The following is a 26,224-nucleotide window of genomic DNA, read 5'->3' as shown; positions in this document are numbered from 1 at the left end:
TCGTTCCTTTCTAGGCGGATCACTTTAAGGAAGGAAATATTGAGCGACACAGTTCTGAGGAAATTCGTAAAATGGACGGATATGAAGAATATCCTACGCTTTAGCTAGGACATTACCTCCCGGGTGCACTATGTGTTTGTCGTCTTGCAGGAAAACACATGTTGGTAAGTGTCCTGTTTCACTAGTGGTTGATCAGGTGACCGTTGATTCGCTCGCCGAGCCTGACAGTCAGCTAGCAAACGTTTGGCTCCCCGACAAGGAGACACCGTCAGTGTGCACCTGAGTGGGGACGCTCTTTTCGAGCCAGCCGGGCTCGCAATGTACAGGCTCCATCCCGCTAGTGCACCACGCGAGGACTTTTGCCTGCTGGGTTCTCCCCTGGGTCGTTTGGCCCCTCCTTAGACGACTTGGACAACTTGGCTTCCGACTGAACATCCATAGTGGAGCCTTGCTTGGTGTGGCGCTATTCAGCACCAGAACTCCCATCCCCGAGAAATTCGGTCACCAAGTAGCCTCCCAGTAGCTAGATTACAGGCTTACGCCACCACACCGACCAGGGACGAAACATTTACAAGCCAATTGCCAAGCATGGCGAGCGAACCAATGGGCATCTGACCAACCACCAATAAACGCACCTTAGATACAAATATTTCCACACTCAAACATGGTAAGTGCACAATCCATACATATTCACACGGCTAATCTTAAAAGCCTCGATTAATTTGTTCTTACCACCTTTGCCCTTTGTTGTAAGATGACTACTACAAGGACTTTAGAGGAGATGAGTTTCTCCATTTCGATATTCTTCTGCTGAATTCAAATTGTCTTAGAACTTTATGAACAAGATAACAGCTGACCAATCCACAGTACACAAGTTATAAGTAGCATAGGTTGCTTTTGCCAACGGTGACCACTATGGTCTGTACTCAGTGAATGTTTTCGTTCAACCGGCCGGATAATCATAAGGGTCAATTAGAGGTCTGCACTATAGTACACTTGGTATCCACAGCTTGATTAACAGCTGATCCATGTCTGACGTGGTTTCATCGAGTCTTGTCAAGCCAGTCCTGACCGATGGTGAGTTGTCCCCTTTGTTCCACCAAGACGAGCTTAGCGAAAAATGATTTACTCGTCATTCAGAGGCGGATCTCCGGTTAAATGACTGCTGCTTCAGAGTTGCCCCATGCCTGATCGATTCAGTTTAATCAAGCGTGTTCCGCGAGCTAGTTTACGTTATCTTAATAAAAAATGAGCGGTAGGGTCGAGAGCCAAAACACAATTTTGCAGTGCTTGATGTCAGTACCCATCCGCTTATCTTTCGTGTTGCGTACGGACCTTAATGGGGTGGCACGAAATTTCGTGTAATGAATGATTCATTACAGTTTAACCGATCGCGGTTGAACCTGAAGAGAGCACTGTGCAGTGAATAAATCCGATAGCGATTTCGCACTCATTGTCCTTGGCCAGCATGTATGAGTGTTCGCGCTCAAATCAGGCACCTTCGTGAAAATAATAAAACCAAGGTCAACAAGGTTCACATCAAAGCTGAAAACAGTGAACATCTGACTCCTGCCCTGCTCCAGTGCCTTGGTGCTGGAAAAAGATTCGTCGACAAGGAACACAACGGCTTTACTATGAACAAGCAAGAGTGTGAAAGTCCAACGGCCACGCGTCATATATTGAGGAGGGTACTGAATCAAAGCTGTCTGATCGGGGTTTACAAGAGTTTGAGAGTCACAGTAGGTTTCGAGTATTCTGAGATAATCTTGAAGAATCTGACATTCCTGACATTACTAATGAGAGGCCTGCGACTAATTCACTGTCAATATGCACAGATATTATTGGGGTAGAATTCTCTACGTGAATCAGTTACTCAGGGTTTTTCCTTATTCACAAATCAACACCTGGGTTAGCTATTTTGCGCGCAGCATGGATACATTCACTTTAGATTAAGTACCGGGAAGACGTTGGGTGGTCCATGAGTTTATGACACTGCCATTATTTCTCCGCTAACATCTTTGCATGCCGTTTTCACCAAGCCGTTGATGAATCACGCACGAACACCTCAGTGTGGATTAGGTCGAGGATTATCAATCCGAAGAGAGTAAAGAGGTACCAAGGTGTTGTCAACATAGACCAGGTAGATTGCCAACACCGAAATTATGCCGATGAAAAGGCAAAACAGAAGGCCATCCGGCTGCGAGGGAGATTCCTAGTCGTGGAGGATCAGAAAAAATCTCTAGAACGAACTTTGAGCCTCATATTCAAGTATTTTTACATACTATATGACATGTTATTATGAGTATCATATGTGACGCATACCACACTGTATGTTACATCATACTCTTGAACATATCCCGGAAGAAAATATATGGTCATCGCATTGTGGCAGTAAATCCGGGATGTTTCTAGGACACTATTGCTAAATTCACTCGCGAAGGGTCACTCTCAAGTACGTATTCTGTGACTCCTTCTGGTCCTAAAACCGGTCTCTTTCTAGATGCTTCATTCTCATTCCATTTCATCATTTCGTTTCCTTCAACAAAAACGGATTTTACCTGTCCACTAGATGGTTGCTCAAAAGTTGAGCCATTGTGCATCCGCATATACGAAACACTCAACTACTGCGGCGGAAGATTAGTCGATTGACTAAAACAATCACCTCATAGCAGCGACGAAGGAGGCTAATCCTCTAGATCCGTGAAAATAAGTGATTGGGTGTAGGAATAACTTTAGCGAACAGCTATTCCATAAATGCTTTCCACAGTCCGGCCTAATAGCTCCAATTTGTAAACTAACGAAACGAATTGATCGTATCACAAAATATGATGCCCAAATAGTTGTTCGGCAGAGGTTTTTCGTGGTGCCCTGATATCCTAACTGTTTCGCCATAGCAATGGCTATTACACTGCACCGAGCAGATAATCAGGTTGCCAACATCTCACCTGGAACCCAGCTGAATCTCTATTTTGTGATGTTTCCAGGCAAATGAATGTGCTGCACCAGGCCGCTTCATGTTTCAGTCGCTACGATATTTGAAATATCGCGAAACAAGTATATTTGTGGTGCACTACTAATAAAGTTGCGGAATCTTCGTCGACAGCCCATGACCGGTTTCGCCATAAAACAGATTATGGACAAGGCACATTATTTATCCAACTGAAACACACGCTGGAGATCCGGTCCACGAATACCGTCGATGAGAGACTCATTCAAGGCTCGTTCGGATCCCATGGTAACATCAATTTAATATTGATTGGTGCTCCATCCACCACGAAGAAAATTTCAAGTACAAATAAGAACAAATAGATGAAATTTGAAGGTAGACAGAACAAAGATGTTAGTGGGCTCTGGACAAATTTTGACCAATCTTACCACGCTCCTAAAATAAAATTACTCTGCTCCAAATATTACCAACTTCAAGATAGTTGATTAACTACACAGAATAGAGAATGAAGAGCAGATTTCAATGAAAAAACGTTCTAAGCGGCCTCAAATACCTTATGGTAGCTAAGCTCGCTTACGAATACCATATGTGCTCCTTGATAACACGACTGGTTGCTTCACATTCGAACTTCAAATTACCGTAAAAAACAGAAAAAATAAAATTTACTGCCTTAATTATCACAGTTAATCCGCATCGGCTCCGGAAACACTGAACACCCGGTTATCGATCCGGCAAGTTATTTTCGGTTGATCGGTTTTAGCTGAATCAATCGGACAGCTGCAACTTGAATCACTGACCCAAAAGGACGCAGACTATCAAAGCGCCTCGGCGTTGTCATAGATAACACAGGTGGAAAAACGAACGTTCGTTATCCTCACTAAAACAGTAACGCAATCGACTGGACTATGAATACCCATGTGTTTGTGAACTCTTCAGCTGTATTTTGTGAAAGTGGACTGAAATCCGAGTGATCTTAGAATCTGCTCACTCATAGACGTCTTGAGAGCTGAAGGGTATATCTGAATTTCGCCGGATGTGGTGTATAGACAGAAGATGGGTCCCCATTGAGAATCCCCAGTAAAAGAGGTCCGCAACGTTAACTGTGTTTAATCCAACCGAGCTTGTCGATAAAAATTTCTTGGAATAAATTCCGGGACTCTGTAAGTATATTTCAGACTGACTACCTCTTGGTTCTGACTCTGTCTCATGATCACATTTCTAATATTCTCTTTTGCGGTACGGGCTTTACTCACATCCCAAAAACAGTAACCTATGTAGACTGTGAACGTAAAATGATAAATTGAATATGTCGCCTGTACAAGGACTGTGCCAAAAATCTTCAAAAATGTGTATCCCGCCATCCAAAGCTCTCGATGCGTCATCTGTTAGAACCAGAATTAGTTGAAGTAAGCACGTATCATGCGACATATGACTTAAAAATAGCACCAGAGGGGAGAAACTTAACGTTGAGATCACTCTTTGTGATACCTGGAAAAAATCAAAATTCATCGAGTGGGTCCACCATCCAACCGCGCATTGATGAAGTCTTTTCGTGTGGTGACGAAACTTTCGCAAGTTGATTGTTAAACTCGATGAACAAATCAATAGTCACCTGACCGACAGCCAAAAACGGTAGGGGATACTGGATACGGGGTGTCTTGGTAAGTGACCACTCCTTTTGGGGGCTCTTGCTTGAGAAGGACTGATCTCAAAATCCAGACGGGTCAGTGAATTGCAGCGAAAGTAACAAACACAAACGAACAATGCAAGCAGTGCCCAGTATCACACAGATTGCTCAGAAGGCAGGATCAATCGCGAGACCAGTTCGGCATGGACCGTAAAATACGAATCAGAAAGCTCCAAATCACGGGTCGCCTGAAGGTCAGCCAGGCAGAACAGGAATGAAAAATCCAACCGATAAGATTTTTCAGCAGACTAAGCAATAAAAATCGAAGGTCACCCCCTTCAGAATAACGTACACAGGCACACCACCGATCAAAGCACAATTACAAACGCACAGCTCCGCTTCACTTCACGACTATGCACTGATGATGTCACCCCGATTGATGTGAATCGCCTGTCGAGAACTAGGCGATCTAAGTTGTAGTCTCTTCGTTGTTTGTACGAGAACCAGCAAACTAATCCAGGAATCTTGAATGGAGAACCCATCAGTCAGGTGTTTTTTCATCCCCTGAACGACGAAACCAACTGCCAGTCACCTGATATTTGAAGACATTATTTAGTGGTTGGGGAATCGAGGGAAGTATGGCATAGGGAAGTATAGTATAGTATAGCACAGTATAGTATAGTATAGTATAGTATAGTATAGTATAGTATAGTATAGTATAGTATAGTATAGTATAGTATAGTATAGTATAGTATAGTATAGTATAGTATAGTATAGTATAGTATAGTATAGTATAGTATAGTATAGTATAGTATAGTATAGTATAGTATAGTATAGTATAGTATAGTATAGTATAGTATAGTATAGTATAGTATAGTATAGTATAGTATAGTATAGTATAGTATAGTATAGTATAGTATAGTATAGTATAGTATAGTATAGTATAGTATAGTATAGTATAGTATAGTATAGTATAGTATAGTATAGCACAGTATGTAAGTAATACTGCATAGTATAGTGTAGCACAGTATGTATGAAAGTATTACTGCAAGGGATGTATGCCAATGTTTCCTCCGCAGACATGTGCTCAAATTCATACAAATCTTTATCGGCCTCACTGTCTTCAGCTGCCTTCTCTCGTGTTGACTCGATTATTTTGATTAGTGTAATAAAAAGACGAAGCACCGGATTCGAGTTTGTCTTGCCGGAGCTCATCACCAGTTCATATTCTTCGCCATACCTGGGTTCGAAACCGGATACCTGGAGGCGAGCGTGCTACTACTAGGCCACCGGCCTGATGGATTTAGACAAACGGGTGAACGTTGTGAAAGGTGAATACCGAGACCTACTGATCTGAAACCTCGAAGACACGGTGAATGCCCTGTTTGCTTTGACTAGTTAGTCGGCTAGTTGAGGCTTCTCAATCTGATGGCGTTAGGGACAGCTACCGTTCCATTGTTCGAGCAGCTGAGCAAACCAGCATGAAGTTATTCGCCTGTTGGGATATGACAATTCAGGTACGTCCAGGCAGCACTGGCGTCGCATTAGCAACAAACTTGCTCCCGATAGTGTTAGGCACGTATCTTTTGTCCTGAAAGGCCAAATATCGAGTCCGGTGATCCCACATATTGATGTAATCTAACCAGAATGTTGTAGAGCAGCAACTGAACTCTTCAAACCAAAGCGATACGGATAAGAAACGTTAAAAAAATCTCCAGCCATCTACATGCACTGCTTTTGGTTGTGCGCTTAACGGGCGACTCCACCCGCACAATGCAATTGTTGGCCTTAGTTGTTCTGGTATGAGCTAAAAGGAATTCTAGACACTGTCGATGGACAATGACTGACCTTCCTCATGCCTTTTCAAAAGCTCACTCATAGAACCTGCGGGGTAGTTGCCACGCCTGTCATAGACTACAATGCATGATTTATCACTTCAAGCTTATTGTTCATCAAAGCGTGACTTTTTTCACCCACCCTGATGACTAACTGTTTGAATGATTTGGACTAGATTCATCATCACAGTGACTGTTTATATGTCACTTGTCCTAATTGGGAACACGCGCACATAAGTGACGATTCTGTTCAAGAAGTTTAAAATACGGATACTCGCTCTTGCATGGCCTGTGCGTGTGAAAACCAAGTCACCAGTCCGTTGTCGATCAATATCATACATTTCGACAAAAGAAAAAACCAGCTGTTTCCAAACCCCATCACATCCGCAGCAGTCACAGCATAAACATCGCGAACTACACGTCTGCTTGCTGTACACCCACGTTGCATCGGTCGTATCGCCGTAACGATTGGCAAGTGCGACTGGTGGGGTGAGATTCGCTCGGTGAACAGTTGGACTTAAGCGATTGGCTGGCGTTAGTTTATTACTTTAAATAGCAGGCGTTGGCGGTGCTAATACAATTGGCTGATACCAATTGGCTGATACATACCGTATAAAGTCAACAGCCTCGATGAACAGAAAAATTACTTTTCTCACAGCTTCCCGGTACGGTGGACGAAGTCAGGAAATGACAAGGATTACACCGAAATTTTCACTTGGATTCATTGACCTTAAGAATATTTTCAACGATATTCCGACTGGGTACACGCCAACCAATGCTCCCGACGAGTCTTTTCGCGACTTTTCCAAGTTGGAAAATTTAGACACACCAACCCCGTTGGAAAATCCAGATACCGAGACAGTTTTCGTCTATTCCGTCAACACTGGTGCTGCCGGTGAGTGTTTCATACTGTACCGTGGTTTCGAATAGTTGAATCGTTTAGAATATTTGTTCTTCGCTAGTGAATATAAATCTGCCCAAAGTTTGAACGATGTCGGTCTTGCCTGGATAGTTCATTGGGGATATCCTTGCAAAAGCTCATCAAAACTTATTCATGTAGCATTGGAGTAAAATACCACTAATGGGATATTGATTAAAGAGTCAACATATGTTAAATATAAATCGATAGTAACTAATTTTCACCACTGAAATCATAGAGTGAATAGGTATCCTTATGTCGATTGGTCCGGTACGCCACAAGATGTACCCTTCCATGGAGTTCTTGAAGGATATCTATCATCTTCCAAGTCTTGCTTACCCTGACCAAACTAGTTCGTGTAGGGGGAAAACTATCCATGAGCAGTACACAAAATCAATAAATCACTAACATTACCTTGCATGCTTTTACAAATGCGACGCACAAGAAATTATGATCCCTAGTAAGCACGTTAAAGGCTTGAACATCCTGAGATGAACTGGGCAAATTATGATCGTTTTTCATGATCAGTTCCTGGTAAACAGAGAAAGCGACTTCAAGATGGACTTTCACACTGGCAAGGATAAATCCAATGAACAGATGACTGTCGCTGTCATTTCAAAACGAAACAAATAAAACAATTTTGACGTTAGAGGCTGATTTTATTCAGGAAATTGAGTTACTCAAGACACAGTGAAAACGACGTGATATTTTGGACTTCAGCAAAACATGTGTAGGGTTTGTAACAGATGATAAAATTCCAGCCTAATTTACGATTCCATGGGCTGAGGGTGGCAGGTGCCGAGTTTTGCTGATGAGACTACCTGAACATAACCATCTCTACATTTCGTGAGCTGTTGGAACCTTTTCGATCAACAGTTGCCACTGTTGGGATAAGAACCTTTCCCCTGAAGAGCCCCTAGAACTGCAAAGCACAACCATGGGGATGCAAGTAGGGACGAATCGCGGATACTATAAATAATTTGCGCCTACTCACACCGAGATGAACGAAAGTTGTTTTGAAATGTCGCAAGCCGGATGTTTCAGCCAAAAGTAAAACAATGGGGGATAGGGAAATGGTGAACATACGCTTGGTTGGGTGGAGGAAATGGAACAGTCTCAAAGTTCTCGTCGGCTGCACAACTTGCCGTACACTCTTGCGTAGTTTCAGAAAGGGTTAACATGCGTGGCACAGTGGGCACATCATTACCGGACCCCGGTCGCTCGTTTTTCAGGACTCCCACCACTGCGCTCATTTTATTGGTCATGCGCTCGTCAGGCTTATTCCATGTGGAGCAGGGCCGCGACGATGAACGGAGAACGACTGTTGCTTTTCCAAGCGTTTGACTTAATTTACTAGTCCCTATTTTTGAGTCTCATGTGCATGTAAAGTTTGTGTCCCTGGGACTAGCGCAGCGAAAACGTAAAGACATGCACAACGCAGCCGGTTAGTTATTCCTGCAACCTGTTGCCAATTTGACTGTATGGGATTTCAATGTCGCGTCCCACGCATCAAACAATGTCAAACACTGTCCTTCATCGAAGGTGGGTAAGACTAGGTCGTTAGTGAACAATAAATGGAAAATGTCACACGATCGACGAGGCTGAACTTCGGTGAACTAAAAGGTCAAATGGACCGGACAGGAAACAAGTATCCTAGTGGGTGGTATCTCCAACTTCAGTGGATTATCATGTGCAGCCTTCAAGCTTTAGCCCAAAACGCATTCATTTAATAAATTTATCCTACCAGGTTCAGTCGTCGTTGTGTAGAGTTGTGAATATTTATGTCGACAAGTAAATGAGTCGTTTTGCAACGACTCTGGGATGTGCATCTGAGCAGAGTGAATTTAAAATGTGCTTTTCTCGTAGGCAATGTATGGTACTATCTTACATTTCTAGAAGCAAAATGATACCACAAAGATAATGAGTAATATTTACAAACCATTTCGCCATAGGTGAAAGGCAATGCAGGTCCTACACTTTTGGTTCGACACTGTTCGAATGTGTCCCTGAAAATTCGTCCGAATAACAGTGTGGTAAAATGGATTGTTTTTGTGTGTGGTCCTCGGGCGTTCACAACACAGTTTGTGTGGAAGCGGTACTTTGGAGAGTGCTTAAAAAGAGCGGTGGAAGGGGAGGGCAGTTATTAATTGTAGTCCACTTGAGTTTTTCTTCGCAGAATATATGAAAAAGACCAGTGGCAAAACAGAGAAGTGAACAAAAGAAGCCTTCATTAGTCATCTACGGTGCATTTCAAGTGAGCAATTTAGCTTCAACTTAGAGCAGTTTTGATTTGAAAAGTGCCTTGTACATAAAGGTTAGGTTTGTGCAAACGAATGGTTATCACCTGAGAAACAGCAATCTGTTGATTTCCTATGACGTTGAGGGAGTGGTCTACACAACCTGAAAGTTGTCTAATTCGACAGCTAGGTTAGTCAGAAACTTGGGTATAGAACACCTTGCGAGAAACGAATACCTACGTACAATGGTTTAAAGTAAACTCGCTTTTATTATTGTTCCGTATTCCTATGTATGATAGCGAACAATTGCAGAATTGATCTGAAATGCCCAGTCTATTGTTCTGTGGGTGAGACAGCAGATTAATTTTGACTAAACTGCCCACAGGACTTCAGCCAGTCACCACACATTCAGTGGGGAATCAATCCTTACCTATATCATCATTACGATATATCGATTTTGGTTCATCGAATTAGCTTACACTGAGGCTTCGCTGCAACCGTTGATCGACCGCTTGTGAGTAGTCAGCATATTATTGCAACCAATCATCGGTACTCGCGTATGACGTAATTAGCCTTAAATATGATTGGTCCCGGGAAAGCCAGTCACAGTATGTCCTTTATTTCCAGTCGGTTCACTGTAAGAGTAGGTGGAAGCACTCACATCGCTTGGTAGAGTGGCTAGCCAGGCGATGGTCACAGTTGTGACGGACGTTTGTTCTCAGTTTTTAGCTTTGTTTGGACTGAGCACTTTTCGGTCATTCGTTTATCTTAAACCACACATCCGTAATCTCATTTGTTCGGGTCTTTAATACTGTTCAGTTGCATTTGATAGATTCGTGTTGGGGATACGTCTGTTGTCCAGTTATTGAACCCCCTATGCATCGCGATCATATTGCGTACAGTCAACGGAGATTTTTGTATTGACTCGATCAAACTGAGCTTTTGTATGTTTAGGGTTTGAGATACGCCAACACTGGTCTCTAGCAGCAAATGATGGGAAAATGGGTGCTTGTTAGATAAATGTCTCTACAGGTAGATTGTGGGCCCATGCTACCTGCAGACCACCAAACTAAAACAAATATTGATAATGTTCGTCGGGGATAAGCAAAAATACATACCTCTTGTGTCACTGCTGTCATGACCTGAAGCTCCAAGCATTTCTACATGTGACGCTATGGGAAACAAACCGAAATAAACCTACCAATTTATTATGATTGAGTATGTTGAGAATTGCCTATGATGGCTGGTATTCGAATAGCCAGGTCATCGTTTTGCGAACGACCAAATGGGATGCTAGCGTTCGTTCCCCGATTGCTCTGTCACATCGAAACACAGCAATGGACTTCCGCGCACAATCAGCAGAGTCACATGCGCTTTTCACTGCGTAGTACGTGCATACAACTGAATGCCTATGTAATGTAATGTAATGTGCTGCACAGCAATGTGGACCGACAAGCCGGAACAGAGGAGAAGGAGAAACTACCACTCACGAACAACCGAATGATACGGTTTCATGCAGAGCATGAGGTTCATTCGGGAAAACCCTTCCTATTGCTTACACTTCTGGTTCAAACCGTCGCTTTTGTTGATGATTTACATACCCTCAAACGGAGCCAAGCTGTCAAACATGAAGTTTTACACTGTGCTGTTGAAGAAATTTGCCTTTGAAACGAACGTATATACCAGATATATAAAAAGTTAGAAAAAGGAAGTAGGAACCTGAGCGATTCATCACAAACCAAGGCGCAAAAAACTCAGTAAGTTTTTGGGAACCCATGGAACGTAACTTCAGAAAATAAAATTGAGGACTTAAAGGCATGCCCAACGCTCACTCTACCAACAGTTTAAATAGTCTTATCTTCCTTCATTTGGTCCACATACTAACCCGCCACTCCGCGTGCTTTTTGTTCCCAGAATCACACGGATCGATGGCGACAGAAGCACGTCAGCCCCTCCATTATTGCAAGCCGGAACCCTGCTCCGAAATGGGATACACAACGACCTTCGGCACAACAGACGGGCTTCTTTTGACCCCACAACAACAACAACAACAACAACAACAGCAACAACAACCCATCTCCTTTTGCTATCCGGCTGATTATCAAAATATGGAACAGAAACCATGCATGGTGCACCACCAATCACGACATATACAGATAACCAGTTCCACACAGTACAGTCCATCCTGTCCTACTTACACCACACCTCCAACACAAAATGACTTACGTAGCGATTCCACCTCTGTTTGCACCTTGCAAACTTGTGCTTCCCTGCCCCCACCATACGCTTCCTCTCCACTATCAAACAGCTCGGCGCCAGCCCTGTACACCAACACAACAGAACTCATTTGCAATGCAGATCCTCCATCCTACTTGGTTCAACAACCGTCCTGTAGAGAATCTACTCCTTTTGATCAACTGCGGGTGATAAGCTCGACACCACCGAGCGACAGAAATCCTACCGAGGCATCCACATTTGCGGGAAAAGCTAATGCGTCTATCCACAATTGCATGCTATTCGATGTGTGTGAGCTCTCACAGCTCAAAAAGGAAGATAATACCGGTACAAAGTCACTCAAATGCGCAAAGGTTTTAGAGAAGGCGTTCCTTTGCGAATTCCCCAATTGTATCAAGCGGTTTGCAAGAGTTGATGAGTTGAAACGTCATCAAAGAACACACAGCGATGTGAAGCAGTTTGTGTGTGATATTTGTCAGAAAGGATTTACTCGTAGTGACCACCTGATGACACATCGGCGCACGCACACCGGAGAACGACCATACCCTTGTTGGTATTGTGATCGACGATTCGCCCGTTCTGACGAAAGGAACCGCCATGCAAAGGTACACTCCAGGGAGAAAACGGGGCGATCAAGGAAACCACGCGTTTCCAAAGTGAAAACAGTCACAACCGGCCTTATTCCGTCAGCTGAAGTACCGACTGTTTGGCTCAATAACTTGTCACTTATGACGTAACACATCATTAATGGAGCTCGTGGTTGGATCCCCGCTGTTTCACCTAGGGGATGTTAAACGTAAGCAGTAACTGCAAACCTAGCGGAGCAAGCAAACTGCAAGCTTTGGTCATGTCTTTCAACCTCCATATCCGAAAATGCACCGGCGTTACTGCATGGAAATAAACACTAGATACCTCAACACAAGCGCCCTCAGGGCAATCGCGACTTCGCCAAACAGCGCAGCATTTGAAGTGAGCGACAAAGCCTTGATTTTCCATCCGACATAATACCGCTATATCCCTCTTCTCCACCGCCATATCGTCGAATGCACTATGACTTTCAGTTATGAAATATTTTTCTATATGCTGATTTTGATTGTCGAATTCAACAGCACTTTCAACTGACAGATTTGTCTAATTTTCAAGATACCGTCATCACAATCGTTTGTATAGATTGTACTCTCTTCGATGAAGTGTTTTGAAACTGATGGGGATATTGGACTTTTGGCAGCCTTGATTGTTCATGGAACTAGCATACAGAAAGCTGCCGGGGATTCGCTCACGATAACCACCAGCGAAAAATGATTGACTGTGAAAGAACAGTACACGCATCTCAACTATATGGCACAGATACCGCTACTACTACTAATAATAATGAGTAATAAAAATAGCGACAAACATAAAATAAATTATAATAATAAGGTAGTGACCAGCTTTCATCAGTCGCAATCCAATTGAATCCCTAGTTTATAATATTCTCCAATGTATTGCAGCACAAAGACCACCTCAGATTCCACTGGGCACGTCATCGACGAGATCCAACCACGTTCCTCCATACCAAACTACTCAAATGGTCAATGATAGCTCACGAAAGGTCACCCTCAGTTTTTTCCTTGAAGCATATCACAAAAAGATGGATTCGAACAAACTTGAGTTTGGTACCCGTCAACATCAATTTTATGTTCAATTGAAGTTTTGTCAGTCTGACGTTCAAACACAAAATAAGCTTGACGGAAGTTCCGGTCTGGGCCTACCACACGAGACCCAAGAAGACCGATTTGTGCACAATATGCGCAGGTGGTTGCACTTTGACCAACTGACATTACACAGGTGAACTAGGGCCAGCTAAAGCGTATTTCTAACTTGTTAGAATAAAAAAAGCTAGACAATGACTGAGGGTGATCAGAATGCATCATCCACTTTCTTTTGTCATGTATCACTGACTAATTTGCAAATCAAATTGCCAAGCTATTAACGTACGTATGCGTATGGTCAATGTGCATGAGGATACATGCAATCACACCGTCTGCTGAATGGTGCTTTTGGGTGACAGGTGCACCGTATACTACGTTGCATTTTTGTTAGAAATGTAGATGAGCAAATTCACTGTTTGACTGTACTGTGATGAGAGTTAGTAATTTTCAATTGAAACTTCGTCCCGTCAGTGAAGTCATTCTATGCTGAAAAGTCGAAAAGCACTGTACGGCTGTTTCATCCTTATTAGGAATAATCACTAGTATGCATCCCACAAAACTCAGAGAGTTTCGAACCTGTGATATTCACGCCAGTGGTTGCTCTCTTAACGGTTCAGCCACAATCAACTAAGCATCAGTGCGATTAGCTCTCATTTAGTGCGGTTTCAGTCACAGAAAACAAATAGCTTCATTTGTTATGCATTACTCGTCAGGTTGCTGAAAGTTCGTTGAGAGCGACCTTATGAGTAATGCGTTACAAATATACATGTATCGCAGCGACTGAAACATGAGGCGGCCTGGTGCAGCATATTCAGTTGCCTGTAAACATCATAAACGAGAGATTCAGCTGGGTTCCAGGTGAGTCTCTCGAAAAACGGACTTAGTTCTCAAGTGAGTGTATTTTGCTAAAATCAAAGTGTTATCCACAAGACACTCCAGGACACCAGCTACATCTTCTATTAATTGAAGTCCACTTCTGTATATTTGTAATGTACTACTCATAAGGTTGCTGAAAATCCATCGACAGCCCACGACCGGTTTCGCCCTTCTTGGGGCTCATCAGGTAGGCGCAGTCTCCGGGTTTCCGTCAACCTTATGTTCTACTTGAAGTCCACTTCTCTTCAATTCTTGGATTTTCTAATACACAGAAGGTCTCTGTGTCACACTTCGTGATGATAAATTCACATTGTTCCTCGTCAGCTTATTGTAGGTACTCTGTGTTCACGTAAGATGCCTTCCATTCTTATTTGATCAACAAGTAAGGAGAAATTACAATAAACGTCTGTATGAGACCTATAAAGTATCATTAAGAGAGGTCGCAAATGCAACTGAATTAGGTCGAACAGGCTAACAAGAGAGTCAGCTTAATCTGAAAGGGAAGTAACCCCACAAACCGTACTTCGGGGCGGTATAGTCCTCCCGGTGTGCGACGGAGTACTCAGCTATTATGTAGTAATAAAACTTACCAACTCCTTCCGGGGTAGTCTAATAGTGTACAATTTCTCCACCTCAAACTGGTATCCACCGAAGTCAACTAGAAATGAAATTCTGTTCGGGTAAGATCTTCCTCCGGATGCCATTTCGTTTGTGTCGATTCTTTCGTAGCATAGCATTTGGCATAGATCCCACGATATATTCAGAAGTTTCATGGAAACGTGTTAACTCCAGCAATAGTCAGGTAAATCCATTAGAAGTTTCCCAACCGTGCCAACCATTAGTCGCACTGTTTCCAGACAGAAAGGCCTGTATTTCGAACTAAACCAGCCTACTGAAGACGCAAGCTATGTGCTACTTACCTCAATCATCCATCGAATATAACCAACTGCCTCATTGGTGTTTACTTTATGACAAACCTGGGAGCAATCTTCTAGTGAGAATTTGTTTGTGAGGTTCAGATGATACGTTAGTGTTCCAATAGTTCAAAACATCAGCTTCAAATGAGCTAATGGACGCCTTGCCCAAGTGTACGGACTCATGTTAGGTTCTTCCAATACTGTTACTTCTCGATCGTCCTTGTGAATACACCACACTGGTTGATTTGCCAGTTGATGTTCGTACGAAACAGAGTTCAAGCCTGCTATCGAAAGGGAAAATTGTGGCAGAATAACCTTAGCTATTGACGGTTCATGTTAAATAGTTTAAGCAACAATCACACTTTTCCTATGTTTGGCCAACACGTTTCGAATGCAGTTCAGATGTTCAGCCATGCTCCAAGCCTCCCCTGTCATTCACAGCGGCCAGACAGATGAATCGGGGCTGGTGGCTCAGTGGTCAGAGAGGTCCGTGATTCGATACCGATCTTGGCATCTCAGCTGCTGCTCCCTAGACTTAGGCAACCTGGCAGTATCTCACCTCTCGTGCTTTCTTCGACTAGCATGCCAGCTACGCACCGGAAGGGTGTTGCAGCTGAGAGATTTGTTGAGACAGGTGATCGTAGTGTAGTTGCTGCTACCCGACCACTAAGCCCACACAGATTGTACTCAGGTCAGATGCAGCAGGTTCGTACCTTATCCGCATCAGGTCCACTTGAAATTCGATAGGATGCAAAACGCGAAGGCCATCACCGTCACCATGGCAACCGCTTACTCAAAAAAAAACAGCGGGCGTACTATACGACTTACCACTGGACTGCCTTGGTTCGGTGAGGCAAACCACTTGACACAAAACAGCAATCGATGCAGGGAATCTGTGTTCCCCCCCAACCGACCAGTCAAATAGTTGTTCTGTCAGATCGCTCGCTGTATTACAGTAATTGTTCATCTACTGGTAATTACCACATGTGCCCCGTAATGTCGTTGACCAATCAGAATTCCTCGATTTCATTTCACGGATTCTTTTTGTTGACTAAGAGCGAAACGCCAGGTTCGGTCCGCTGGCAGTAATTTGGATACCCCTATGTCTAGGTGATGTGAGGAAATCCAATAAGGATTCCATCCTGCCAGTAAAGCCAATCTATGTTGAAAAGTCCAGAAGCACTGTACAGCTGTTTCATTCTTCTTGGGAATCATCAACTGTGCATATTCATGGAACTCAGAAAGTTTCGAACTCGTGGCCTTCCGGGCTGTATTTGAACCAGTGGCCGATCAATTGTGTTATTAGCTTGCTATTGCGGAGAACGCTAGTACCTCGGGTAGAGTAGATGGTCGTTGGCTCGTTCGCAGATCTGCGCAACTTGATTGAAAACATTCCATCATGATAGTATGGAATTTCTACAGAATATTACCAAATCTCCTCCGCCCACCACCATGGATCAATAAACAGCTATGAGGAAGTAAAATTTCATTGGATGTGTGAAAAATCTTTTGGCATGCACCTTCAAAGTGAAAAGTCATCCTTCAGAAGGCGCAGTCGGCAAACATATCACTTACAATTCAAAGAGAACCATTAGAGGTTGTGGAAAATTTTTCACATACCTCGGCAGTTGTATTAACTCCGACGGAAATGTATCTGAGGAAGTCAGTGCGAGAATCTCAAAGGCTCGGATCACCTTTGCTAATTTGCGTCACTAGTGGCGTCAAAAAAACATATCACTAGATCTTGAGGATCGCGTGTACCAGATTTCGGTGAGGGCTATGGTTGGGAGACGTGGCCTCTGCGGACAGGTGATCTGAAGCGTCTTCAGGTACTTGGCCACCGATACCTCAGAAGCGTGGCTGGTTTCGGATGGCATCAGCGTGGTAGTAACGAGGTGAGTAGAAAAGGGGTATTTGGTTGTGCGCTAGGTACTTCGATCGGGGAAAGCATCTAGCATCAGCGACTACGACGAAATGGAAAACGCATAACTTGGTAGAAGGCCGTGAAAGAGATCATGGAGTTTGGGTGTTGTACGCCTTCCAGGATGGGGCCCCGTGACCCCGCCTGTACTCAAAATAAATAGATAAATAATAAATCACTCAGCTGTGGCACCCTTTAGGCGCCCAGCTGACATGCCACCCAAAGAAAGCACGAGGGCTGGGATGCTGCCAGGTTGCCCAAGCCTAGATAAGGGAAGTCGAGAGGCAGAGGTTGGATGCGAACCACGAACCTTCCGGTTAGCAAATTCGTGCTCTAACCAATTGAGTCACCTCGCCTGTACTTGGCTGGAGACATTGCAAGAAATGGCGGCTAATCGATGCCACTAGCGTCCCTACTGTCATTTTCTTTCCAGATTGTCTGATTGAGCGCTTGGAGGTTTAAGCACCTCAGCACGCTTGACATTGACCAGCACGAGGTCCCCTCCCTCACCCACTCTTTCGCTCTGGATATAATTAGACGAACCTTATGGCTGTACAGCAGTGAAGCATCGATGTTACCGTCTTTGATGATGATGATTATCATCATCAATAGAAGCAGCACCACCGTGGAGCACTGTTCTATTGGTACACAACCGATAATTTGATTTCAATAAAGAAAATGGGAGAGGAGTCTAGCGCTGATCTACCACAACACCCAAAGTGCCCACACTCCAGCACAGTAGCATAATCCAGAAAGGAACTGAACTCATGAAGAACATCGGCACCCATTAGTCAACATTTCTGTCTCCTGCCAAACACAGGGACGAATAAGTGTGTTCAAATCTGGGAGGCTGATCGCATCAACAGTTGTCCAGTCGATACGCGAGAGTTGTTAATCCGTGGTTCAGGTAGAGAATCCTACGGGATTCACTGCTATCGAGCCCGAGATAGCTCGACGACTAGGGCGCAAATTTACTGACCGCAAGGTCCGTGGTTCGAACCCAACTCGGCATCTCGACTGCTCTTGTCTAGACCTGGGCAATCTGACAGTTTATCAACCCTCGTGCTTCCTTCGGATGGAACAGCAGCTAGGTGCCGAAAAATTGTAGTTGAACTACCCCCAAATGACCGCGTTCTGTGAACTGAGAATGACGACGCAAATTAATCGATGAGGAACGCGTATGCCTCATTTGCTGCCCAAACTCTAGGATCATTCTTCAAGATGAAGCTGGCATAAAGAACATTGTTCATGAGCGAAATCGAACCTGTTACGTTCAGTAGTGAGTCGGATGAAGAGTGCACTCAACTTGAAAAAATACTGAGTTTGGGACAGCAAGACGGATGAACATCACAGCCGAAATCCAGAAAGTTGAGCGAATTACTTTAGCATCAACGAAAGAGTGAAATGGCCGAATAAGTGAAGACTCTGTACAAGCGAGTGGATAATATGATTTTCTGTAAAAACGCAAAGTTTAATCAGCTGAACAAAACACAGTGACGGAACAGCAAGGCGACTTTATAAGTCTTCCCCCCCTCATCCATATGCACCACAGCGGAGGTTCATTGTTTCTAATGACAGCAGGAAACTTGCCTTCATTTCGTAGGTTCAAATAACTTCGACCCGAACTTCAGACATTTCAAAAGGGACAATGGGATCGGAACCAAGAAAGCCATTGACCACAATTTCTATTTGTCAACATAAATGCACCTTTAGACCGAGTGTTACCTGACTGAAGTAGTATTGCCAGTTCAATTACCGAATGGTTTTATTAACAAAAAGAATCCCGGCTAGGAAAAGGCGAGTACCTCAAACTGCTCCTTCACTTTACTAACAAATCGCCTAGAGAGGGATAGGTGTGTAGGATCCTAAAGATCGACAACTTATTTTAAAAGTTGACCGAGAAAAGTAGAACTCCAAATCCGTTCATAAAATAACTAGATCCAAAATAGATGATTCGCTGTGTGCAGTCAAGTGCGCAATGATTCTTTTAAAACGAACGAGATCGCCCAGTATGGAAATGCTCACATTATGATGTACCTCTAAGGAGATTGTGGCTTCTCGCCATGGCAGAAAATTATCTGTGGTGCGCTTCACAGCAGAGAATCCATAAAGTGTAATGAAAGGAATGGTAACCGGCTTCATGAGAGAGATAACGTATACTTGATTGATCGCAGCAGTTATCCATTTCAATGTCACTTAATAAATCAATAAATCTGAACTCGTGCACGGCAGTACTTCACGTCTGCCGGAAAGATTGTTTCATGCACTAGAAGCTGCTGATCAGCGCCAATCATATTTGCGTATGTCTGTCCTACGCATCAAAAGCTGACAGCGTCGTAAGACAGTACCACTGTCCCAGTACGTTCGAAGTGTGGACAAAGTAGCGCAGTTCTGTCCGATTTAAGGTATGCAGTGTTATTATTTAACTTCTTCGGTGATTACTGAGTACCACGAGCAAGACAAGCGAGCGCCCCCAAGTCACGTTAGACACCTACCGAACAGTCGATGTGACTCAAAGGAACCACGTCTCCATACAATTAAATCCAAGTGGGATCGCACCCAATTGCAAGCAGCAAACAAGTTTAGTGCTAGTAAAACTTCAGCGCGCATCAATATGAGAAGAAACACGGACCATCAGGTCCAACACAATCTGGGACAATGCAGGTGACCTCCCACGGATAGTCGCATTGAAGACCCAAGTTTTGGTCGCGCTCCCTAACCTAGCAGTTGAATCTGAGGGATCATACTGAGGTGCCTCCAAAAGCACCATTTCTTGCAATATATCCTGTCAAGTGTATGGGTGGCAGTCACAGCGATCTTGTCCTAAAAGACGGACCACATCACAAAACAAAACTCGTCTAGCGTCCCTACTGTCATTTTCTTTCCAGATTGTCTGATTGAGCGCTTGGAGGTTTAAGCACCTCAGCACGCTTGACATTGACCAGCACGAGGTCCCCTCCCTCACCCACTCTTTCGCTCTGGATATAATTAGACGAACCTTATGGCTGTACAGCAGTGAAGCATCGATGTTACCGTCTTTGATGATGATGATTATCATCATCAATAGAAGCAGCACCACCGTGGAGCACTGTTCTATTGGTACACAACCGATAATTTGATTTCAATAAAGAAAATGGGAGAGGAGTCTAGCGCTGATCTACCACAACACCCAAAGTGCCCACACTCCAGCACAGTAGCATAATCCAGAAAGGAACTGAACTCATGAAGAACATCGGCACCCATTAGTCAACATTTCTGTCTCCTGCCAAACACAGGGACGAATAAGTGTGTTCAAATCTGGGAGGCTGATCGCATCAACAGTTGTCCAGTCGATACGCGAGAGTTGTTAATCCGTGGTTCAGGTAGAGAATCCTACGGGATTCACTGCTATCGAGCCCGAGATAGCTCGACGACTAGGGCGCAAATTTACTGACCGCAAGGTCCGTGGTTCGAACCCAACTCGGCATCTCGACTGCTCTTGTCTAGACCTGGGCAATCTGACAGTTTATCAACCCTCGTGCTTCCTTCGGATGGAACAGCAGCTAGGTGCCGAAAAATTGTAGTTGAACTACCCCCAAATGACCGCGTTCTGTGAACTGAGAATGACGACGCAAATTAATCGATGAGGAACGCGTATGCCTCATTTGCTGCCCAAACTCTAGGATCATTCTTCAAGATGAAGCTGGCATAAAGAACATTGTTCATGAGCGAAATCGAACCTGTTACGTTCAGTAGTGAGTCGGATGAAGAGTGCACTCAACTTGAAAAAATACTGAGTTTGGGACAGCAAGACGGATGAACATCACAGCCGAAATCCAGAAAGTTGAGCGAATTACTTTAGCATCAACGAAAGAGTGAAATGGCCGAATAAGTGAAGACTCTGTACAAGCGAGTGGATAATATGATTTTCTGTAAAAACGCAAAGTTTAATCAGCTGAACAAAACACAGTGACGGAACAGCAAGGCGACTTTATAAGTCTTCCCCCCCTCATCCATATGCACCACAGCGGAGGTTCATTGTTTCTAATGACAGCAGGAAACTTGCCTTCATTTCGTAGGTTCAAATAACTTCGACCCGAACTTCAGACATTTCAAAAGGGACAATGGGATCGGAACCAAGAAAGCCATTGACCACAATTTCTATTTGTCAACATAAATGCACCTTTAGACCGAGTGTTACCTGACTGAAGTAGTATTGCCAGTTCAATTACCGAATGGTTTTATTAACAAAAAGAATCCCGGCTAGGAAAAGGCGAGTACCTCAAACTGCTCCTTCACTTTACTAACAAATCGCCTAGAGAGGGATAGGTGTGTAGGATCCTAAAGATCGACAACTTATTTTAAAAGTTGACCGAGAAAAGTAGAACTCCAAATCCGTTCATAAAATAACTAGATCCAAAATAGATGATTCGCTGTGTGCAGTCAAGTGCGCAATGATTCTTTTAAAACGAACGAGATCGCCCAGTATGGAAATGCTCACATTATGATGTACCTCTAAGGAGATTGTGGCTTCTCGCCATGGCAGAAAATTATCTGTGGTGCGCTTCACAGCAGAGAATCCATAAAGTGTAATGAAAGGAATGGTAACCGGCTTCATGAGAGAGATAACGTATACTTGATTGATCGCAGCAGTTATCCATTTCAATGTCACTTAATAAATCAATAAATCTGAACTCGTGCACGGCAGTACTTCACGTCTGCCGGAAAGATTGTTTCATGCACTAGAAGCTGCTGATCAGCGCCAATCATATTTGCGTATGTCTGTCCTACGCATCAAAAGCTGACAGCGTCGTAAGACAGTACCACTGTCCCAGTACGTTCGAAGTGTGGACAAAGTAGCGCAGTTCTGTCCGATTTAAGGTATGCAGTGTTATTATTTAACTTCTTCGGTGATTACTGAGTACCACGAGCAAGACGAGCGAGCGCCCCCAAGTCACGTTAGACACCTACCGAACAGTCGATGTGACTCAAAGGAACCACGTCTCCATACAATTAAATCCAAGTGGGATCGCACCCAATTGCAAGCAGCAAACAAGTTTAGTGCTAGTAAAACTTCAGCGCGCATCAATATGAGAAGAAACACGGACCATCAGGTCCAACACAATCTGGGACAATGCAGGTGACCTCCCACGGATAGTCGCATTGAAGACCCAAGTTTTGGTCGCGCTCCCTAACCTAGCAGTTGAATCTGAGGGATCATACTGAGGTGCCTCCAAAAGCACCATTTCTTGCAATATATCCTGTCAAGTGTATGGGTGGCAGTCACAGCGATCTTGTCCTAAAAGACGGACCACATCACAAAACAAAACTCGTGTTTCAGGTCCAACGTTAAAAAAACATGATCATTTGCTTAGTTTATGAGACCCAATTAGAGTTATTTGGGAAAACACTTGACGCCTTAGGAAAGTACGCATCTAAAATCACGAGTTGGAAAGTCCCGAGCATATGAACACTAGCTGATTATCCAGGGAAAATTCTGGCTACCTTATACTAGCAGAAACAAACCCATGTATTTGGTGGCGCGATCACAGTAGTCGCACAGAGGTGCACGAAGGCGTACTCGAGGTGCATGAAAGCATACTTGTTAAGTGATTACGCCGTAACAGTTCGAAACCCAAAACAGACTTTGTCATCTGTAATGAATTTGCCCTCCATATAGGAACGCGTTACTTAAGAAGAGTCAAGTCGCCCTTTAGAGAAAAACAGGCCGGGTTGGTACCATTGTTGAGTAACGGTAGGCATGGATATTCTCGTGCTGTCCCCTTCACAATGATTAGTAAATCGCCCCCGAAAAGATTCATAACAGAACACCGTAAGCCAGCACGTGAAACGACGGGATTAGGAACGATAGCAATAAACCGGCACAATGGAGAGAAGTTCGGCGTCAGAGGAAATGTCAAAATAGCATCAAAAGAGGGGGTTGGGGGAAGTATACTCTCCAATAATAGGTACAAATCACACGGGTTCCACGGAATTGCGGTTGAGTAGCGGGTTAGGTTAAAATTATCTCCATGTCGGGACAACCTTGACTCCAAACTTCTGACCAATTCTGCTTGCGTAGCTTTTGGATGGTGGTATCCAAGATGCTACGGCTCGCCGGATCAATTCCATCTACACAGAGCTGTTGAGAGAAATAGAGTATGAGAGAAACTTTGAGCAGTGGTACTCCATGAGCGTAAAATTCAGTAACACAATTTAGGTTAACTAAAGTCTGTCGCTGAGCGTACCAGCTAAGTAAGGAGTGCAAAGGTGTCCAGTTGGGAAAAAGAACATATTTGGTGCTCGGAAACTTTTACAGTGAGTTTTTAAGGAGAAAACAGAGAACCGGGAACTGTCTGTTTGGTATAAATATTCTCCAATTGAGTCTTCCTAGAGGAGAACACGCCGTAAGAGAGAACAATCGGCCAAAACAACATGGTGCAAAAGACGTCCGTTTAGGATTACTTTGGTTACCCATATCGTTTAAATCGCGACCAATAGCTGTAACCTTGATGTGGCACTGAGGGTTGTAAAGAGTCCTCGAGGTTAAAGAAAATCAGGAAGGCCAAAGGAGGCCAACGAGATAAAGATTTGCGGGAGTTAGTACTGCTAGAAATTTTAATACGAAGCAGCCGTACATCATTATGATCATCGTCGACAGCAACAACTGGCCCTTCCCTTTCGCACAACCATATCAATTTATTTGAGTAGAGACTTGGAAATAAAAAAGTGGGAGAGGTGAGGCCTAAGACTGGCCTGTTACACATGACTAAGACAACTGTGCTTCATGCCTCAAACTGGGCTAATCCTCCACAGACATCCGATTTTTCAGCCAAATACCCCAAACGCGAAACCTATCCGTTATCTCTGCATACCCTCTAGCAAACTGCGGCATGGTAAAGAGGAGTCTTAGTGGAAGATCTGGCGTAGACGCTCCCAAAACCGACGGTGGATACTAACCCTATAACTATGCAATGATCACCGTCTATTCATCGCAAGCACAAACGTGAAGATAGCTTTGCTTGGCGCTTCCTCAACGGTAACCTACCAAGCGGTCAGACTGACTGGCGATCTTGTGTTCAGGACTGTCGTTGCTTTGGATTCGAGCCAATTTTACAGCTCATTTATCAGTGACTAAGAATATTCACTGCCTGTAAGATGCGGTAGTGAAATAAGCGTATCAGCAGCAACTGTCTACACAACTAACAAACGTGAAATAAACCGATCAGCCGAATGGAGACTGGACCGAAATCCAAAATGCTACGAATCCGGTGTTTGACCGTGTGCGTCTCAAAAGGAGACAAAAGCTCACGGATTTCATCGCCATCCACGTCTTCGATCGAGGTAAAGGATGCGGCCCAAACAATAAAAATGATAGGGTTCAGCAATATACCTGAAGCGACGCCTGATTCACTGTTTCGAGACTGACAGAAGTGTAAGAAATGTAAACGACGATTAGAAATAACGCAAAGGTTTAGAGTATGCGGAATACATTGTACTGTTCGGTTGGAATTCCATCCAGAGACATAATACCCTAAATAGTCTAAATAATGCTATTGTAGAATGTGATAAATGGTTAGCACCTTCAGAATAAAAATACCATCATCAGAGACAACAACATCAGTGTTGATACGAGTACTTCGCTGCCGTACAACCACAATGTTTATCTGATTATATTTAGAGGTTCAGGGTGAAAGAAAGAGAAACGCGTGGGAGAGGGTGGGAATTCGGTGCTGGTCTATCGCAAAAATTTTGAGCTGCATACATCTTCAATCAAAATTATGAAAAGAAACTGACGGAACGAACTCCACTGACTGAGATTATCCGTCATCACTTGCAATGCCTCCAACTAAGCGTGCAAGGGCTAATGGGGACCCCATTCTGGAAGGTGGACTAACACCCAAACTCTTCGCAACCTCTTTCACGTCCTTCCACCAAGTCATACGTTGTCCACTTTGCAGTTTCCGCTATTGTGAAGGAGGCGCAGAGAATTACACTCGTCAAGGTAGACGCTATTACGGAATGCATAGAACATGGCTGAGCCATCATAGACACTTTTGAGGCGTCGGTGGCAAAAAACCTGAAGGCGCCTCAGATCGTCTGTCGGCAAAGGCTACGTCTCGCAACCGTACAACGAAACGGCCCTTACTGTAGCCTATGCATGTGATTCTTGAGACCCATTAATATGCCTTTTTGATGCCACAAATGAAGCAAACTAGCAAACGTGATTGGGATCTCTGAGATTCGTGCACTGACTTCATCGGACACAATTCCCTTACAGCTCTTAAAATTACCGAGCTATTCTCCACAACCTTCAGTGGCTCTCCCTGAATCATAAGGGTTATGCGCATAAACTTCACGTAATGAAGCATGACTTTGCACTTTGAATGTGCAAGGCTCATGCTGAAAGATGGTATAATGGAAGTCAGTTGATTCAAGAGTTCATGCCTCGCCTCCGTCTTCAGAGATGAGGATGATGTCCACTGTGTACTCCAGATAAACAGGATTCCCAATGGAATACCAAAGCTTTGAAGATCTTCCAGCGTCCGCCTTAATGTTTCATCGACGACGAAGCTGAACAAGGATGGGGAAAGTGGAGATCCTTGTTGGACATCAGTTCTTATATGAAAGCTTTTGGAAAGCTCACCACATACAAATCTAGAATTATGTGTAAATAGGGACCGGATTGTGTTCCCAAATTTTCTCAGCAAACCCAGTTGATCACCATCATCAAGGACAGTAACATCAGTGTTGCGTGTAAATAGGGATTGTGTTCCCAAATTTTCTCAGCAAACCCAGTTGATCACCATCATCAAGGACAGTAACATCAGTGTTGCCACTGATGTGATGCTGCCGTACAACCATAAAGTTCGTTTAGTTATATATATAAATATATATATATATATACAAATGATTACACCAGCTCCAAGGAGGATATCCTTGTATTAATTCAGCCAATGTGGCTGAAAAGCGACTGGAACTGTGAAGGACGTCATCCACTACATATGCTAAAGTTTATCTTGGTCCGTCGGTTGGCAGC

The 26,224-nt window shown here is 43.8% G+C and overlaps 2 protein-coding genes across 2 annotated transcripts in view; both read left to right on the top strand.

Annotated features, from left to right (window-relative positions):
* Window positions 1-7,039: 7,039 nt before the first annotated feature.
* On the top strand, window positions 7,040-13,206 carry T265_03935 (hypothetical protein; the record flags this gene model as incomplete). The annotated part of the gene is made up of 2 exons (XM_009168536.1): window positions 7,040-7,304; window positions 11,480-13,206. The coding sequence occupies 2 exons, from the start codon at window positions 7,040-7,042 to the stop codon at window positions 12,535-12,537; spliced, it is 1,323 nt and encodes a 440-aa protein (XP_009166800.1).
* A 224-nt stretch (window positions 13,207-13,430) lies between these two features.
* The window catches only part of T265_03933 (hypothetical protein), a gene marked incomplete at both ends in the record, with an annotated part of 16,209 nt that continues 3,415 nt past the window's right edge, over window positions 13,431-26,224 (top strand). The window contains one exon of the mRNA XM_009168534.1: window positions 13,431-13,594. Coding sequence (XP_009166798.1) covers window positions 13,431-13,594 — 164 coding nt within the window. The remainder of the gene's footprint in view (window positions 13,595-26,224) is intronic.

Source organism: Opisthorchis viverrini (genome assembly GCF_000715545.1).
Source record: "Opisthorchis viverrini unplaced genomic scaffold opera_v5_58, whole genome shotgun sequence".
In the NCBI taxonomy this organism is placed as follows: domain Eukaryota; kingdom Metazoa; phylum Platyhelminthes; class Trematoda; order Opisthorchiida; family Opisthorchiidae; genus Opisthorchis; species Opisthorchis viverrini.
The sequence above is the reverse complement of the archived record's forward strand: the minus strand, read 5'-3'. Positions and strand labels throughout refer to the sequence as shown.